The 17392-nt window shown below is 53.2% G+C and overlaps 1 protein-coding gene across 5 annotated transcripts in view; it reads right to left on the bottom strand.

Annotated features, from left to right (window-relative positions):
• GRB7 (growth factor receptor bound protein 7) overlaps window positions 1-17392 on the bottom strand; it is a 64129-nt gene that overhangs the window by 23416 nt on the left and 23321 nt on the right. For all 5 annotated transcript variants that reach the window (XM_019507167.1, XM_019507176.1, XM_019507158.1 and 2 more), the window contains 2 exons: window positions 8602-8803; window positions 6915-7056 (listed from right to left, as the gene is read on the bottom strand). In XM_019507167.1, coding sequence (XP_019362712.1) covers window positions 6915-7056; window positions 8602-8803 — 344 coding nt within the window. The remainder of the gene's footprint in view (window positions 1-6914; window positions 7057-8601; window positions 8804-17392) is intronic.

Consider the following 17392-nt stretch of genomic DNA (forward strand, 5'->3'; position numbering starts at 1 on the left):
CGTCCCCCACTACAGAGGAAAGCAACCCTCCCCCGCACCCCCTCCACGATCCACACCAATCTGACTATGGGGTAAACTTCCTTCCTGACCCCAGATATGGTGATTGGTCTGACCCAGAGTGGAGGGGCAAGACCCTCTAGCCAGAAACCTCTGGATTGGGGTCCCTTGTGATCAAAGTATAGCTGACGCACCAGATGTAGCATCCCAGCATTGGTGTCAGGGAGGAATGGAGCGTAATGTTTCAGCTGGCTGTATCCACTCTGCATGGAAGAGAAGAACCTATTTCTGCTGCTAGCTAGTAGAGGGGCTGCTTTAACACCAATGCTGAACATTAGTTCTGTATTGGAGCTAAACATCCTGGTTTTTATCCCTGAAGAGCCCATGGGACACTGGCTCTGCAAGTCTCCCCCCAACCCCCACCCTGAAGCTGGTTCACAGGCAGTGTTTAGGCCTTTGTCTCTGGTTCAAGGAGTGGTTTGGCTCCTGGAGATACAAATCCTGTAGGCTGACTGGGGCTCAGCTACCTAATGCCCCTCGCCCTTCACTCCCCATGGCTTTCAGCCTGCCACCGGATTACTAAGGGCTGCAGGGTGCTCTCCCTGCCTCCAAGTGTCCTTTGCTTGCTGCACCTGGGGGAATGGGTGCTAAGGACTCTGGTTGCCCAGAGACCCAGTTGCCAGGTAACCGTGGCCTTGCTTTGTGTGGCTGCCTAGGTGCAGGTTGCTCAGGGCAGCGCATGAGCAGAGCACTACTCCAAGACACTCCGGGAGCCTAGCCCAAGGGCTGCTTGGCCCTTGGTGGTGAACCCAGAGCAGCAGGGGGAGGCAGGGCAGGGAAAGGAAAGCAAGGCCCATCCTGGCCTGAGCAGTGTCCCTGGTGGGTCACCTCCCCTCAACAGCCATTGTCTAAGCCTGTGGGGGTCCAGGCTTGGGGTAAGGAGTAGAGACAGTGCCCCTGCCCCATGGCATGGATCTCCTGGTCTCACCCCACCATCCTCCTGGAGTGATGTGCCCCAGGGGGGCCTGACGGGCATTGGGGAGGAGGACGACCAGACAGAGATGTTCTGGCAGGTGGGGGATAAGACACTACAGTAAGATCCCAAGGGCATGTGTAAGCTGTCTCCTCCCCCATCCTAAGGGAGCGGGCACTGCTCTTAACACGGTCTAATGTTTAACAGCCTGGGACTGCCAGGTGCAAGGATAACAGAGGTGTGAGATTCCCTGCAGGGCACGTGTTTGGGCTGGAAGGAAAAATGTCGCTGGAGGTGTGGTGGTTGTACCAGGGATAGGAGTGACCTTTCTGGTGGGGTGCTGGGCCCCCCCTGCGGGGAAGCAGCCACTGTGTAGGGAACGCAGTAGCAACAGAACCAGGAGAAAATAAACAGTGCAAACACTGTGGAGCTGTGTGCTCCAGCAGCTAGTACAGAGGCAGAAGTCTTGAGCTCTTCCCCAGCCCTGGAAGGGAGCATATTGTGCAGGTGGCCAACCGGTGGCATGAGTGCCACAAGTGGCACAGGCAGCCATGGTAGCAGATAGGGCAAGAAATAGGCAGCAGAGCAGCAGATGAGGCAGGGAGCATAGAGCAGGGAGCAGAAAGCAGAACATCAGATTGGGCAGGGGAAGTAGATCAGATGTCACTCGGGGAGGGTGCAAGGCTAATTTGTGACATGTCTGCCAAAAAAGTTGGCCCCTACTGACCTAAACTGACCTAAAAGATACATCAACACTTCTGGGGTCTTCTCCCAGCTCTGCAACAGAGCACGGCCTAGGGCAGTGGTTCTCAACCTTTTTAGACTCTAAATACCCCACACTAGACTCAAGACACTCCCAGAAAATGCCAGCTCTTTGTTTTCACTCATTTTTTTTTTTGTCAAAGAAAAATACTAGAGCAATTTGGCTGTTGCAAAGAACTCAGAAAGCCCATAGCAGGGCAGAGTGCTTTTGACATTGTGGATTCCTATTGGATATCTCTGGGGTTAGCTCGTGAGTCCTGTGGAGGTGTTTGCCCACCCCAGAGTGCTAATATTGTGAGGCACACTTAGAAGGATCTCACAGCACCGCAGGATGCCTTGGGCCCAGGCTGAGAATCACTAGTCTAGAGGCTTGATCAGGGCTCAGGGCTCCTGGTTTTTATGCCTGGCCCTGCCACAGCTTGCACACTAGTAAGTGTGTAGTAAGTCAGCTGTGGGAGGGCAGGGGGAGCTCCAGTGAATGAGCCAAGCACCTGAAGGTCTTTATGCACATTGCACATGGCTCTTCCAGAGTTTTCCCCACCCCAGCACTTTGCCCATGTCAAACCCCCACAGCCTCTGCAAGAAGGAGCTGGGTCATGGACCCCCAGCAAGGAGATGGGGCCACAGAGCAGTAAAGTGACTGAACTCAAGTCATGCAGGCCAACCCCGCTAGGGCCATAACTTAGGGCCATAACCAGAGAACCTGACTCTCAAGCCTGGTAGATCGGAGCTGACTCAAAACTACACTGCCATACCCCCAGCTTGCCACCAGAGGGGGCTGAGCACCTGCTGAACTGCAAAGCAAAGCAAAGCAAAGCATCACCCCCCACCAAACTTCCCCAGGCAGAGCAACGGTGGGAGGCGATAAAAAACAGGTTACAGTAGGATTTATCCTCATTCCCGGCTGGGGAGACCCAGAGGAAAGGACTGACTGTACTGATCAGACAAAGGCTGAAGGATCATAGAATCGTAGAATCATAGAAATAGGGTCGGAAGGGACCTTGTAGATCTTCAGGTCCGACCCCCGGCCTGGGCAGAAGAAAAGACTGGACTCAAATGAGTCCAGCCAGGTAGTCATCAAGCCTCTTCTTAAAGATCCCCACGGTAGGAGCCAGCACCACTTCCCTAGGAAGTTGGTTCCAGCTCCTAGCCGCCCTAACTGTGAAGTCGTTCTTGCAGATGTCTAAGCTAAACCTACTCTCTAATAGATCTTTAGGGCAGGGCTGGGTGTGGGCCATGACAGGGGCACTAGGAAGAATAGAAAGGGCAACGGGAAACTGAGGCACAGAGGGGAAGGGGCTTGCCCACCAACAGGACCAGAGCTGGGGTAGAACCCAAACCCCCTAACTTGGGGGCTGCACACAGGGCCCTGCAGCCTCTCCAGACTTCTTAGCAATTCTCCCTTTAAAAAAAGGAAATATTTCCAGGAGGCAGCAGGCCTGGCATCATGGCCCCATCCCAGCCCCCTTCCCTCCAATTCTGCCGCAGTGGGACATGAGTATAAGACTGGCCCTTGTCCCCACTGCCCCGGCCCGATCCCCACTGCGAAGCTCTGGCTGCACTATTGAAAACAGAGTGAAAGGCAGGGCACTGGAGTTCTGTCCTGGGGGAAGGGGAAGGGCATGTCTTTGCGATATGGCCCAGCCCCCTCCTGCAGCCCCTGGCTGCTCCTTCCTGCCTTCCCTCCTACCAGCAGTGGCGTTTGTGACCTTCCTAGGGAAGGTTCAGGTTTCCTTCAGTGGCTCTTTTAACCTTGAGGCTTTCTCCTTCCCTGTCTGGTTTTGCCTGCTCTATAGGGGCAGCAGGGAGGGGAAGTCTCCCATAGCCAGCTGCTCTTTGCCACCCACCTCCAGGGCTCTCAGAAGCTGCCACACCCAGAAGGTCTGGGCCCCGCCACATCAGAGCAGAGATAAAGCAAGCTCCCAGACTGGGTCCTGCCTGGCCCCTGCTACCTGACACACCCTTGCCATCACGTCCTGAGCCAGCCAGGGAGTAGCTTCTTCAAGGGGTCCAGGCTGTCACCAGGTCATGCTTTGGTATCACGGACTGTTGTGCAGCCCCTGGGGCCCTTCTATGCAGCCCCTAGGACTCTCTGGTAAGCAGTCATACCAGCAACATGCATCTTGCTCCCTTCCCCTGATAGCTCCCTCAGGTCCAGAGGGAAGGAAGGGGTGGGATCCTCTCTAACATGCCAAGATCCCCGCAGTCCGCCCCTTCTGGGATGGCGCCTTGGCCCTGGAAGACAGTAGAGGGGGGCTGTTAACAGCCCTGGGACAGGGAAGTGCTTCCCTCCAGGGCATGCTGCATTGCCAGATGTTCCCTCTCCAAGGAAAAGCCAAAGACAAAGGATCTAAGCTTCTCAAGTCAGCCCCAGGGTACATGCCGCCTTGGGGGAGGAGAATGGTCTGAACCCAAGATCAGGGCAGCCTGTGTATGGCCAAAGGGCTGGAGGGTACCAGCGATGCAGGATGCCTAGAAATGGACTCAGTCAGTGTCCATGGGGGGGTCACCACGACTGAGTAGGGGAGGGACTGACTGGCAGTCAGGTGAGGCTGGGCTATGATTCCTGACCCTGCCAGGGCCACCAAGCTGCTGTTTGTGCCTGTTGTGGAAGAGTCTCCTTGGTCAGAAGCAGAGACAAGTGTGCGAAGACGAGTATGCGGAGGGCTCAGTCTGGCTGGGGCTATGTGGAGCCGGTGAGGGGCACCGGGGCTTCTGTGTTGCTGGCAGTGGGGGAAGAAGGCTGTGTCAAGTATGTTAGGCCCCATCCCAAGCACTGAGAAGTCTCAAAGGCATAACAAAGCAGCTGGGCACCCTGGGCAGTGAGACACATGGGGGCAGTAAGGACTTCTGGGTGCCACCCTGCGATTGTGTGGCTGATATTTTTCTGCACCCGTACCCCACTTCCAATTCAGCACCCAGGGCAGCTGCCTCGTCATCCCATCCTAAGTTATGTTACTCTGTGGCCCCCTGATTCAGAGTCCATTTGGACATCTGGCCCAGCAGGGGCCTCCTGGAGAACTTCACTGCATATGAATCTGGGACATGGCTCACCCCCCTGTCCACTTGGCAAACAGCCCCAGGAGCCAGGGACAGGAGCCAGAGCCTAGACTCAGAGCAGAAGGGACCATCAGAGGGAAGACTTAGGGTCCCAAGGAAGCTCTGAGGTGGTTTTTAGGTTCATGAACAAGAGGAAGGGGACATGAATTATCCCTGACCAAAGGGTTCCCCAGCTCCCTCACCAGTTGCCCTGGGGGTGGGTCAGGACCCCTGAAAGAAGTGGAGATGTACAATGGAGTATGTAGATGCCACGCTATGTCATGGGAGACTGGTGTGGAAGGGCATCGCCCACACCACACACACCAGGGCCATGCTGTGGGAAAGTGCACTCCACAGACCTTGCCTTCTGCTCTTCACCCCACGCCAGCCTCACTTCTCTCCTGACACCTCACAATCAAGTCCCAGTGAGGATAAGAGCTCCCAGCACCCTCCCCCTGCCCACCCAGCAGGGCCTACACCCCAGATGAAAGGCGAGGGAACCTTTATGGCTGTTATTCTGCAAAGCCCTTAATTGTAATCTTATTCCTTGCTGGTAAGTCTGGAAATTGGCTGTGAGATCTGAGCAAGTCAGGATGCAGACATCTCCCAAAGACATCCAGAAACTTCCAGGGAAAGAAGCATAATCCCACCCCACCCCATTGGAGAGATTAACCCCTTAGCTACCAGCCTCAAACCCCTACCCTTCCTGTGCTGCACCCAGGAACTTCCCAACTCGAAGGAATGGCTACACACATAAGCACCAGCAGGGATCTCCATTCCTGTAGTGTTTCTCATCCCAAAAGAATCCCAATGGACTTTGCTCTTATGCCAGAAATACCATCTCCCTCTGAAATGCAGCTGCCTCTGGGGTTGAATGTGTCTGAACAGCCCACAGCAACACTGCACAATATATTTTAGGACAGCGGGTAAAGAAGGATATGCAACTGTAGGGGCAGTGTAAGAGGAGGAATGGCGCTTTCCAAACAGAGATTTGACCAGGCTGCCAAAATCAATGCCCTGGACTCTTGCCAAGTGTCATGAGATTGTTAGTGACCATGATTTGTCTGGATCCTGGATTAACCTCTTCTGGGAAAAAACAGGCTAAGGAAGTCAGAAACCAAAAGGGAAAACAGCCTTAAGAGAACAGCCACTTGCCTGCCTTGTGGATCAGATCATCTATCTCTATAGAGGGTCAGCTACCTCTTCTCCAGCTGTTACTCTGTCTGCCTGGCCCCCTCCTGCCCCCCATCACATCCAGCAGTTTGGATGTGAAGCTGTTTGGGGCAGAGGCTGTTTGCACAGCACCCCACCCGGTTATCAGAGTAGTTCCTGCTCATGCTTTCAGTTGTTCTCTGTCTCCTTAGCAGCCCTTCTGGGTTTGGTAGTCAGTGTGACTTCCATGAGCCTGTGCTACAGGGGTTCAGGTCCAGATGGGGCCCTTTACCACTGCAGGCTTACTAGTTCTTTTGGCGTAACCCTGGTGCCAGCTCAGGAAAGTCTCTGCAGAGACCCAAGAGGGAGGAGCTATGGGGTATCCTGGCCTATACTGACAAAAGAGTTGAGGTTTTCTTGATGCATTATTGTGGACAGAAGGAGTTAAAAGGCTGTGTTGGACCCTGCTGGGAGGCAGGTGCACAGCAGGGGAGGTGTCAAGTGGGAAACACTGGAAAGTTTCCAAGGGTGCCTGGAAACTATCCCTTTCTGCTGCCCGCCAGTAATTACAAGCCAGGGGGGGCTGTGGCCATCCAAACAACCTGGGATCCATGCCGACAGTCCCCATGGGAACCAACTCCAGCCTCATCAAGCCCTGTCATGCCTGGCCAGCTCTGGGACTGTACAGCACCCCTGGCAGACCCGACTCAGGGGAGGAGTGTGATGTGGCATTTACACTCAAAGATCATTGTTCCCATTCTGCAAAGGAGGGAAACTGAAGCACTGAAACTGGAGAGGTCACTCACCCAAGGTCAGTGACAGAGGGACCCAGGAGTTATGGCACCCTACCCCACTACACTAGTTGCTATGCCCCTTGCCTTCCCAGAGCTGAGAGAAAATCCAGGAATCCTGGCTCCCAGCCTCACTGATTCATTATGTATCCAACCTTTTCTGGGACCAGCACAACAAGCCACATGTCAGACACACTTACATGGGAGCCGCCTTCACGCTGTGGGCCTTGTCCCGCTGTAGGGCTGCTGAGGATGGGTGAGTTGGAGGGACTGCAAAGCTCGGGGAAGGGGTTGGGGATGGATGGAAGTGATGAGGCTCGCGGCTCCTCCTCCTTTAACTTCCTGCAAAAAGAAGGGACACAGAGGAGCAGGGATGAGCATGAAGGTGGTCACATAGTCTTTTGTATAAGACACACGAGCCATGCCAAGGTCACATGAACCACACAGGCTGCACATAAGGGGCATGTGAACCACACCAGCCACATGAACCACAACTAAGAGGCATCAAAACAAGAATGAAATCATGTGAACGTCCTAAGGTGCTTCCCAGGAGACAGCTCCATGAACCAGGATGAGCTCATGTGAAGCACATGTCAGAAGCCTATGGCACATGGTGAGATCATGTGAGCCACATAAACGAAAAATGCAAGATACGCGAGAGTCACATACATTCCAAACGTGGAGAAAAGGGCATGAATTCACTGCTCTCCGGGAGAGATTTTGTTTTCCTGGTTAAGTAGATAAAACCATAATCCCCTCTCCAGTTTCTGTGTGTCTGGGCAGGAGGAGGGCATTGCTCGGCCCCACCATGGAGGGCTGCTGATTCCTAGCCTGTATACATGACATGGTCATGTATTCTAGCACAGCCCTGTGCAAACCTGCCATTCCTAATCCATCCAACTCTTTCTCCATACTTTGCAAAGAGGGAAGCAGTACATGCAAAGAACAGAGAATTGGGTCCAGTCACCCAGCAAAGGGGTGACTGGTGCCTCCTGAGTCTGGGAGTCACAATTTGGGGGCGGGCCTGGGGGCAGGCGAAAAGCCCCATATCCACTCCTATACTTTTGTGCCACAGCTTAGTGCCCTCTGCTACCCCCCCACTCTCCCAACATGCTGCCAGTCCACATGGCAAATGCTGAGTCAGGGGCCAATCTCAGGGGGGCACGTGCCCCCCCATGTCCCTGTCATCAGTCACCTACCAGTCTCAGACCCCCCTCAGAGACCTAGGGAGGGGCAGACACAGGTGGCTGTGTCAATAAAAGGCACTATAAAGCCATCAGCCCCTGGGAGGGTGGAGGGAAGGCTTCTTTCCGCTCCTGTGGGAAGAGCCCAGACTACGCTCTGCTGGGGGAGTGGGGCCTGGAGCACTGACCCCCAAGGGCAGGCAGAGAGTTAATGATTAGCTCTAACCTTCTGCCTTTCCCTAGTGCTGTTTGTCTGTGCTCTCAGGCAAGGAAGCAGCCTTAAAAGGGGCAGCAGCTCTACCATGCATGTAGAAAGCGCTAACCCGGCTGGGCTAGAAGGGCTGCTCACTGGCTGCTCTAATGCACTGGACTGTTGAACTGCGTCCAGATCAAGGGATAGACCCCAGGGATCCTAGCTCCCAGACCCACAGTTTTAATCCACCAGACCCCACTTGCCTCCCACTGCTGGCCAGAAAAACCCAGGAGTCCTGACTTGCAGTGCTCTAATGCATCCATCCTCTCCCAAGATCATGTGGTTCATGGCAATAATGGCTGGAGAGGGCACCCCAGCTCTATAACAGGGTGTTGACACACCTACCGCCCCTGCCCAGGAGCAGAAGAGAAGCCAGACATGGAGATGGGCTACCAGTTATAGAAGGGAGGGCTGAAGTTTCCCACAAGGCCTTGCTTCTACCTCACCCACCTGTTCATGTGGATGAGCAGTGGCTGTGAGCGCTTCATGTCACTGCCAGCCAGCACATCAGCCTTGTCCCCCCGCTTGCTGAGAGGGAAGGCATTGCCATTGGGTAGGCTCCTGGCTCTCTCCTGCTCCAGGCTGCCCTGGTAGAGGTTGTCCAAGGTGGTGTTCACATTGTTCTGGAGAGCGCCCAGGTCCATGTCATTATCTGCAGGAAGATGGCACGAGACACCAATGGTTATTCCTACCTCCACAGCATCCTTCAAACTATCCACACCCACCACTGAGAGCTCTGGACCCACGTGCCCCCCACCTCTGGGCGCCAGCTGAGCCAGTCACAGAATCTGAGGAGTGGTCTTCCTTTGAAATCCCCTCCTCCTCCCATTGCTCACAGAAGAGGCCTGGCTACTGTGCCTTGTGCCTCTACTGCCTTTCAATCTCCAGGAGAGCTGCAGTGAGGCATGTCCCCCTTCCTCTCATTGTGTGAACTGCCCTGTGGTGGAAATAGACCCAACTGGTCAATGAAGCCTACACACCAGGGATGAGAAAGAGACTATTTGCCTTGCAGCACCAGAAGAGCTGCGCCCAGGGTCTAGGCAGGGAGAGGACACCAGAAGGAGTATGCATACTTTAGCAGAACCAGGGAGGATTCCCTCTTCAAACCCCCAACCCAAAGAGACACAGCCGCCTGAGACATGGACAGTGAGGGAGTAGGAGACCAGGATACAGCAGCGGGCAAGGCAGCCACTGACACCCCCATATCCAACTTGACACATCCTTGGCTCTACAAGCTGTTGCTTACGGACAACAAATTATTCCAGAGTCACTCCTGAGTGACCCTGTTGACATCAGTGGGGTTACTCTAAATTTTTATCTTAGGATAGACATGAGCAGAGTCCTTCCAAGCAGCAATTCCTACTGAGATAAAGTTCATGCCTTTGCGACCTTCTGCCCCTCAGCTGGGCTGCTGGCTCATCCCAGGGCAGGATGATATCACCCATCAACTTCTGTGGAGACTCTTTCTGTGGATTCATCCCTGCTCTGGGAAGGGGCCTGACTCCTTCAGCCTGTAGTGGCAACAATCTCCTTGGACACGCCAAAACTTCACTCCTGGAATGAGGTCAGATGGCTCGGGTGTCACCTCTGGGTCATTTGCTGGAAGCTTATGCTTCATGCCCCGCAGTCCTTCTGTCTGCCACCCTGCTGGCAAGCAGCCTGAAGCAGGCAAACCAAAGGACTTTGTCTCTGTCTGTTCCCACCTGGGCAAGGACCAAGGAGGCAATGGAGACAAAGCTGCTTCTGCAATACGACCCCCTGCTGAGTGACCCAGGCAGTTTGGTTTGTGCAAGAGCTATACGGAGCTGTCAGCGCTGGTGCCCACAGGACCAAGGGGCTGGAACACAAGCTGTTGAGCAACAGCGGCTCCTGTGCACATTTAACCATGTCTGCACATGTCAGTCAGCTCCAGTTCCTGTGTGTTCGCACTCCCATGCACCCATTTCATGCATGTCCTAGTCACTCAGGCATGGGGATTCTGTCCGTTTGCACAAGCAGCAAAGAGATGTGTGTATGTGTGTGTCCATGCATGTGAATCCACTTAGTGCATGTAGTTTCTCTGGGCTCCAGGGATCTTAGTCTGCCTCTTCCCACCAGTGCTGAACGTGGTTCACCCCGAAGAGGTTTGTGGAGATGTATCATGTCACTTGGGACTTCTGGAAGCTGACTTCTGTCCCTGAGTGTGGACAATGATCTTTTCCCCAAGCTCGCTCAATGTTTGGCTTTTCTGGCAGCAAGACCAGCATGAGTGTAGCTCAGCATGGATGCCAATCTCCCTGGCCAGTGTAAATCACTGACTCAGGCAGCTGGCTGGGCCAGAAACTGTGGCATCAGGAAGTGCCCATCTGAGTGCACCTTTGATGGCAACCAATCTGCAAAGCGTCAGAAGGATGAACCACAAAGCCAGAATCAGAGGCAGCAGCCCTGGCATGTGGTCCCTTGGCAACAATCTGTGCCTTTTCCTGATACCTGCTGGGCTCCATGGGGTGCCAGATCACAAACCTACCCTAGCACCTTGCTGGGTGCATTATTTTCCCCTGTACCACAACAAAGTGATGAATCAGTATGTGGGCAGGTGACTCAGCACCACCCCACCCTCCTCCTTGCAAGCCTCAGCAGCAAAATCCAGCCCTCACATACCTTTGCTCTGTTGTTTCCAAATGGCCTGGCTAGAGGCCGCTCAGCCCCAGCAGAGGAGACTCATAGTATTAGGAAACGGAGCAAAGTAGCACCTTCCTACATGCTGCAGCCCTTTCCATCTCACTTTAGGGGGCTTTGTTGGGAGCAGGGCAGGTATGACTTACCCATGCCACAGCAGAGAAGCTGCTCTGGAGTGAACCTTGCCTTGCCTGCCAGCTCTGGGCCCAGGACCTTTGCCCAGCCTCAGACACAGAAGCAGGGGCAATGGCAGAGAGATTCTGTCTCATCGATCACTTTCTGCTTTCACCTGTCTCACTGTTTTTAATGTTGCAGATGACACCAAGCTGGGGGTGTAGTAGATATGTTGGAGAGTAGGACTAGGATTCAGAGAGACCTAGAGAAATTGGATTGGACCAAAAAAAATCTCAATAAGGACAAGTGCAAAGTCCTGCACTTAGGACAAAGCAATCCCATGCACCAGTACAGGCTGGGGACTGACTGGCTAGGCAGCAGCTCTGCCGAAAAGGACCTGGGGATTACATTGGACAATAAACTGAATATGAGCCAACAGTGAGCCCTTATTCTGAAGAAGGCTAATGGCATACTGGGATGCATTGGTAGATGTGTTGCCAGCAGATCAAGGGAAGTGGTTATTTCCCACGATTGAGCATTGATGAGGCCATATCTAGAGTATTGTGTCCAGTTTGGGGCTCCCCACTATGGAGTGGATGTGGACAAATTGGAGAAAGTCAGTGGAAGGAAACAAAGATGGCTAGAAGGCTGGGGCACATGTCTTATGCGAACAGACTGAGGGAACTGGGCTTATTTAGTCTGGAGAAGAGAAGACTGAGAGGGGATTTATTAGCAGCCTTTAATTACCTGAACGGTGGTTACAAAGAGGATGGAGCTAGACTATTCTCAGTGGTGGCAGATGACAGAAAAAAGAGCAATGGTCTCAAGTTGTAGCAAGAGAAGTGTAGGTTAGATATAAGGAAAAACTTACTTATGAGGAGGGTAGTAAAACACTGGAACAGGTTACCTATAGAGGTTGTGGAATCTCAATCCTTAAAGGTTTTTAAAACCCAGCTAGACAAAGCTTTGGCTGGGATAATATAGTTGGGGGTGGTCCTGCTTTGAGCAGGGAGGGGGTTGGACTAGATGACCTCCTGAGGTCCCCTCCAACCCTAATTTTCTATGATTCTATGATTCTATATCCATCACTGCTGTGTCTGGGCTCCATATGGGCTAGAAAAGCAGCTCAGTGGCAGCCCTCTTGAATTTGTCATCACGGTATTGCCTCCACCACTTTTTTGGATCCAAAGACTATTGAAGGACATGGGCCTGACCTGGCCAAACTATGATGGGGTCAGATAAGCCAGGGCAGCTGGATTCTCTACATGGCTCAACAAGCACTGGGACAAGCTGGCTGGGGGGTGACAACACACCCTTATCCCTCATGAGGCTGATACCATAAGCATCTGTGCCAGATTCTGATTCCAGCTACACCAGGAACTCCACTGGGCTGCCCTGGATTCACAGCAGCACAGCTGAGAGCAGGATCTGATCTGTTTGAGGCTTGCACAGCACTGGCTTTCCAACCAGGTCAGCCACCTCCTTCTCCCCAGGAAGGCCCTGAGATACTGCTTTGCAGGCCACACGGAGCCAAATTGTGACTCCTGCCATCCTGCTTGGTATCTCAGCACTGCTGATGAAACACTGGAGGGCAGGGAGTCTGGATGGAGTTCCAGGAGCTTTGCATTGGGTGCATCAGTCGGGAGGAAACCAAGTCACGCCATCTTCTGAGGTAGTGATGTCCCTGGCCAAGTGCACAAGATACCAAGACAGTAATGCAGAGACTGAAGTTGGAGACTGCCACTCGGGAGGGACACAGCTGCTGCTCTTGGAGCCAAAGGGGAATGGAAAGAGAACAGAGGAAGAGAGAATAGAAGGACCGATGTTTTTTTAACTCTAATGGATCCTATGTGTCCCCTTATGTGTTACTGAGCATCTGACAGTGTTTAACTGCAACCCTGTGTGTGGCAAGGCAATGCCATTATTCCTGTTTCATGGGCACCCTGGGAGATGAAGTGACTTGCCTAAGGTCAGGCAGGGAGTCTGTGATGGAGATGAAAATGGAGCGTAGCTTGCCCAAGTCCCAACTGAATGTCTTGAGCAGTGGACCACCTTCCTCCCCAGTTCTGCACCGGAAGCAGACAACTCTCAGCTGTGGACTCTGGCACTTATCAAAACCTGAATCCCCTTGCCCTGGCAGAACCCAAGGCACACCCATCCCAGACCACTGTAGCCAGTGTCCTGTGACCAGAAAGACCACCCGAACCAAATTTCCCTCTCTCAGTTGGGTGCAGGGGCCTTCCAGGGCTGGACTGAGGCCTGCGGGTGGCACAGCTGCTCTCTGCTGGTGGGAGGGAACCTTGAATCCCTGTTGCCCAGGGTGTGCTCCTCCCAGGGGATGATACGGAGATGCCAAGGTAATGACTGGAAGATGAAGTGGAGGGCAACATTCAGGCAGCCCCCTGACCCATGTTTTAACCCTTGCAGTGCTGGTAGATTGCTGCCTACTAGCTAGCTCTTCCAGCCTGCTGCTGCAAAGGGCTTGGAAAGGAAGGCATGATGGGTCTGATTCATTCTGGTTTTGGCCGTAGCTGCTGCAGCTTTGTGGGAATGAATGTTCCCTACTGGGTTTATGGGCCTGTGGCAGCATTATTTAAGTCACCGGAGGGTGTCAGCTTGTGGTGGCTGCAGCATCATAGGCATCAGGGGGCCAGCAGTGCCTTCCCTCTTGTGTGGACACCCTCCTGCAGTGCCCACCTTCTCCCTGGGGCTGGTTGGAGACATCCTCACAGCAAGATCTCTGGCCACAAAAGTGCTATTCATCTCAGAAGAGCCCTGGGGAAGGGGCATCCAAGCTGGGAGGTAGTTGGGGGGAGTCATACCCAGATTCCCAGCCTGATAATGCCTTGTTATCACTTCCTGCCCTCCCCCACGCACTGCTGTGACTCATACTACCCCAGGCAGAAGGGAGAGGGGCAGGGTCCTTATAAGGAGGGCCCCTGCACTGTGACTCACCTTAACAGCTTCCTGTCTTTCAGGTCCCTCTCCAAAACATCCACCCACCCTTAGCAGCATGGTTAAGCAAAACAGTCACTCCAGTCACCCCACAGACAGTGCCGGGGGTGGGCACGCGGGACAACCCACAATCTCCTTCTGTACACTGGGCACCCTACAGCCCACCCAGTCAGAGTGTGAAGCAAGGGATATCCTTTCAGTGTCCCTTGAGATAGAGTGCTGGCCATCAGCACAGTGAAGGCCAGACAAGTGGGCCTGGAGACACGGATCTCATATGTTTGAGGCTGCATTGGGTAGGACAGAAGCACCAGCAAGACTGGAAAGGTGGGCAAGGAATGGGAGACTGATTTGAAGTGTTCAGGAGGTGTCCAGTCCACCCCCCACCCACCCACACACACACAATTGGCTCCCCACTAGTTTGAACGGAGGTACCATGGGCAGCTTCCTGAAGAACAGGGCATGCCAGAGATGGAAACAGAGGTGGATGCGAGAACCAGCCTGAGTGCCAGTGATGGGCTGATGCTACTCAGCTCATAGCAGGAGCAACTGGTCTTTCATCTTGAGTGGTAGGAACACCCACCCCTGGTACCCGGCTGGACACAAGGAGGCAGTTCCTCTCCTGCTTCCAGGACCCCTTCCCAGTGAGCAAGGGGACTGATTCCAGGTTTTGCAGTAAGAACACAGGTAATGTGTACCCTCCCCACACCCAGTGTCTAAGCCCTTTTAGGGAAGTCACCTGGCAGAATCACAAGTAAATCCTGGCCAAGACTACCATGCCTGCCTGGAATGGATCCTGACCAGTAAGCACTCAAGCCCAGCTATTAAAAATGTACAAACATCAAAAGCTGCAGCCAGGCCCCGAGTGGGATCCCCAGAGGCACTTATGCACCGAATTACCCTGGAGTTCATCTCAGTACAAGGGCCAGGCACAAAGCCTGGTTACTTGGCCTATCCTGCCTGCTGTTGGGTTCTCAGGTCCCTCTTGAAAAGAGGGTGTGCCATTTCCTCTATACAGTCCCATCCCCATCAGAGTGCAAAGGGAGGCCAAGCTGCTGGAGGAGCTATAAAACAGAGGCTCTTCTGGCAATTCAATCTTGCTGAACTTTGCACTGGAATCAGGAGTCTAACCTCAGCTTCCTGGCAAAATTCCAGCTGGGGTAATTGCATCCTGCTGACCTAAAATTCCTCCTGGGAGTTGCAACTGGAAGCAAAATTCTCCTTCACTTCCTGACTGGGAGAGTTGTGTAATGTCACTGCAGGCTGTTACAGACAGCTCTTACCTTCCACCCCAGACGTGGATGCCTTAGAGACACAGCATTTCCCAAATACAAGCCCATCTGCCAAGCTTATAAAAGACTTTGGGATCCTTTGGGAGGAAACAAATGCTATTATTTTTAATTAATTGAATGCAAAAGCTGAGGCAAAATGTTGTGTTTTGCTTCTAGTATTGACATCACATGTAGACCCTCTGCAGAAGGCTGAATATAGCTCCCACAGAAAGGTGAGGGGATCATATTTTCTTTACCTGTGGTGCTAGAAACTGACATTTGCCTTGAAATGGAAGCTGAGGAGCTCCTGGATCTCATGACTCTGGGAGGTGGGGCTTTACAGGTAATATTGAATAAGGTCTGAGCCAGCAACACCATTATTCTCTCTGGGCATAAAGGAAGGTTTCTGTTTTCTGGTGTCTCCCTATCCATCCACATGATTTAAGAAGCCTCTACAAGAATGTGTTTGGTACTAGAAGCAAAGCATGTCCCCAGAAAACCCAGGAGTGAGTGTGCTTGGAAACCTGGGCCCGCCTTGCTGCTTATGCTGTTCCTGTAGGAGAGGAACATGCAGGACAGGGCAGCACAGGCTAATGGAGCAAATAATCTCTTTCCCTATCCAAGCCCAGACGCTCGCTTCTGGCCAAACCTGTTCTCTCCTCCGCAAGAAGTACTGCTGGCCTCTCCCTGCTACACCTCACCCCCTTGGTATCTGGGACATCTCGCTGGCAGGGACTTTTCAAGCACAGCAAGGTACTGTGGGCCCTGAGCTCTTGTCATGGGGGGAATGAAACCTGCCATGCTCACAGGGAGCAGGATGAGAGTAATAGTACATCCCACCCAGTATCCCTCCTTCCTGCCCCACTAGATTAGACCAGTGGGTCATCTACCCCAAATGTCCCTACCTGCCAGACCTCCCACCCAGTCCTCCAACATAGCTCACCATCTCCTCTGACCCTGTCACTTTTCAGGATAGGCCAATGGGACCAGCATCCAGCCCAGTATCCCACCATCCAGTAACCTCCCTTTTCCTGCAGCCAATGAGCCCATCCAGCCCAGTATCCTACCCTCTGTGTCCATTGGGCCTAGTATCCTCTTCCATCAGCTCTTACCAATGGCCCTGATGGTACTTCATCCCACTGGTTCTCCCAGGGCTGATCAGACCAAGGAGTCAGCCATTGCCCTCACTTATCCCAGATGGTGACCAATGCCCCGCCCACACACATACCTTACTCTGTTATTCAGGGGTTTCCCTGACCCTGTCACTAGCAATGTGTCATGTCCTACAGCCCATAAGACTCAGTGCCCCTCAGGATCATACCCCAGCAGGTGCCATGGGGGAGGAGATTATCATGCCAGACGGGCACAGGTGACAGTGAGCCATTCCCAGCTCAGATCCTGCATAGAGATGCTCAGCCCAGGCATTGGCTCTAGTTCCAGTACGTCTTGTAGCCACCACGAATATAGGATTGCCAGAGGGTGGAAGTCCAGTTGTCTCTGTTTCCTGGTGGGGGTGTGAAAACCCTTGTCCACACGAGACAGTTCAGGGAAGTCCCAAGACAGCAACATGTAGCTTCAGACACATTAATACACATTAAGGCAATTTAGGCACGCGTCTACACATGCACGTGCTAAGGTGCATTAACGCAGTGTGCAGACTAATTTGGGACTAAAGTTAGTCCCAAGCCAGTCAACATACACAGCATTAATGTGCCTTAGCATGTCTACATGTGCATTAAGGTGCTTTAGCTATTCGCACATAAATTTGTTACCTGCTTTTGCAGGTATCAAATTTAGGCATGAATAGTCTAAAATCACCATTTTTAAGGCACATTAAGGGTGCGCATGTGTAGCCCCATTCCCTTAATGCGCCGTAAGCGCCTTAAATCGGCACATGTAGATGCACCCTCTATCTATGATGGAAGTTCCCCCTGTCTGTGATGCTAGATCCCCCTCTCTGCATCTCTCTGTGTCCACGCTCACCTTGCTCACTGCTGTCAGTGGTGATGGTACTGGTGGTGCCAGTGCTGGAGCTGACCAGCTGCCAGCGTCCCAGTCACCATTAGCATCACTGCCAGTGCTGCACATGGTTGCTGCAGGTAACACAAGGCCTAGAATGGTAGTGAGCAGTGCTGACCTGTCAGGACTGGTGTTCTTCCCACCAACAAGGTGGCATCAGAGCAGTCCTGGAGATGTGCTGGTAAAGGCTTGTGAATAAACAGCCCAGCAGTGCCTCCCCACTACAT

This window comes from Gavialis gangeticus, unplaced genomic scaffold (genome assembly GCF_001723915.1).
Source record: "Gavialis gangeticus isolate Ggan-Ray unplaced genomic scaffold, GavGan_comp1, whole genome shotgun sequence".
Taxonomy (NCBI): domain Eukaryota; kingdom Metazoa; phylum Chordata; order Crocodylia; family Gavialidae; genus Gavialis; species Gavialis gangeticus.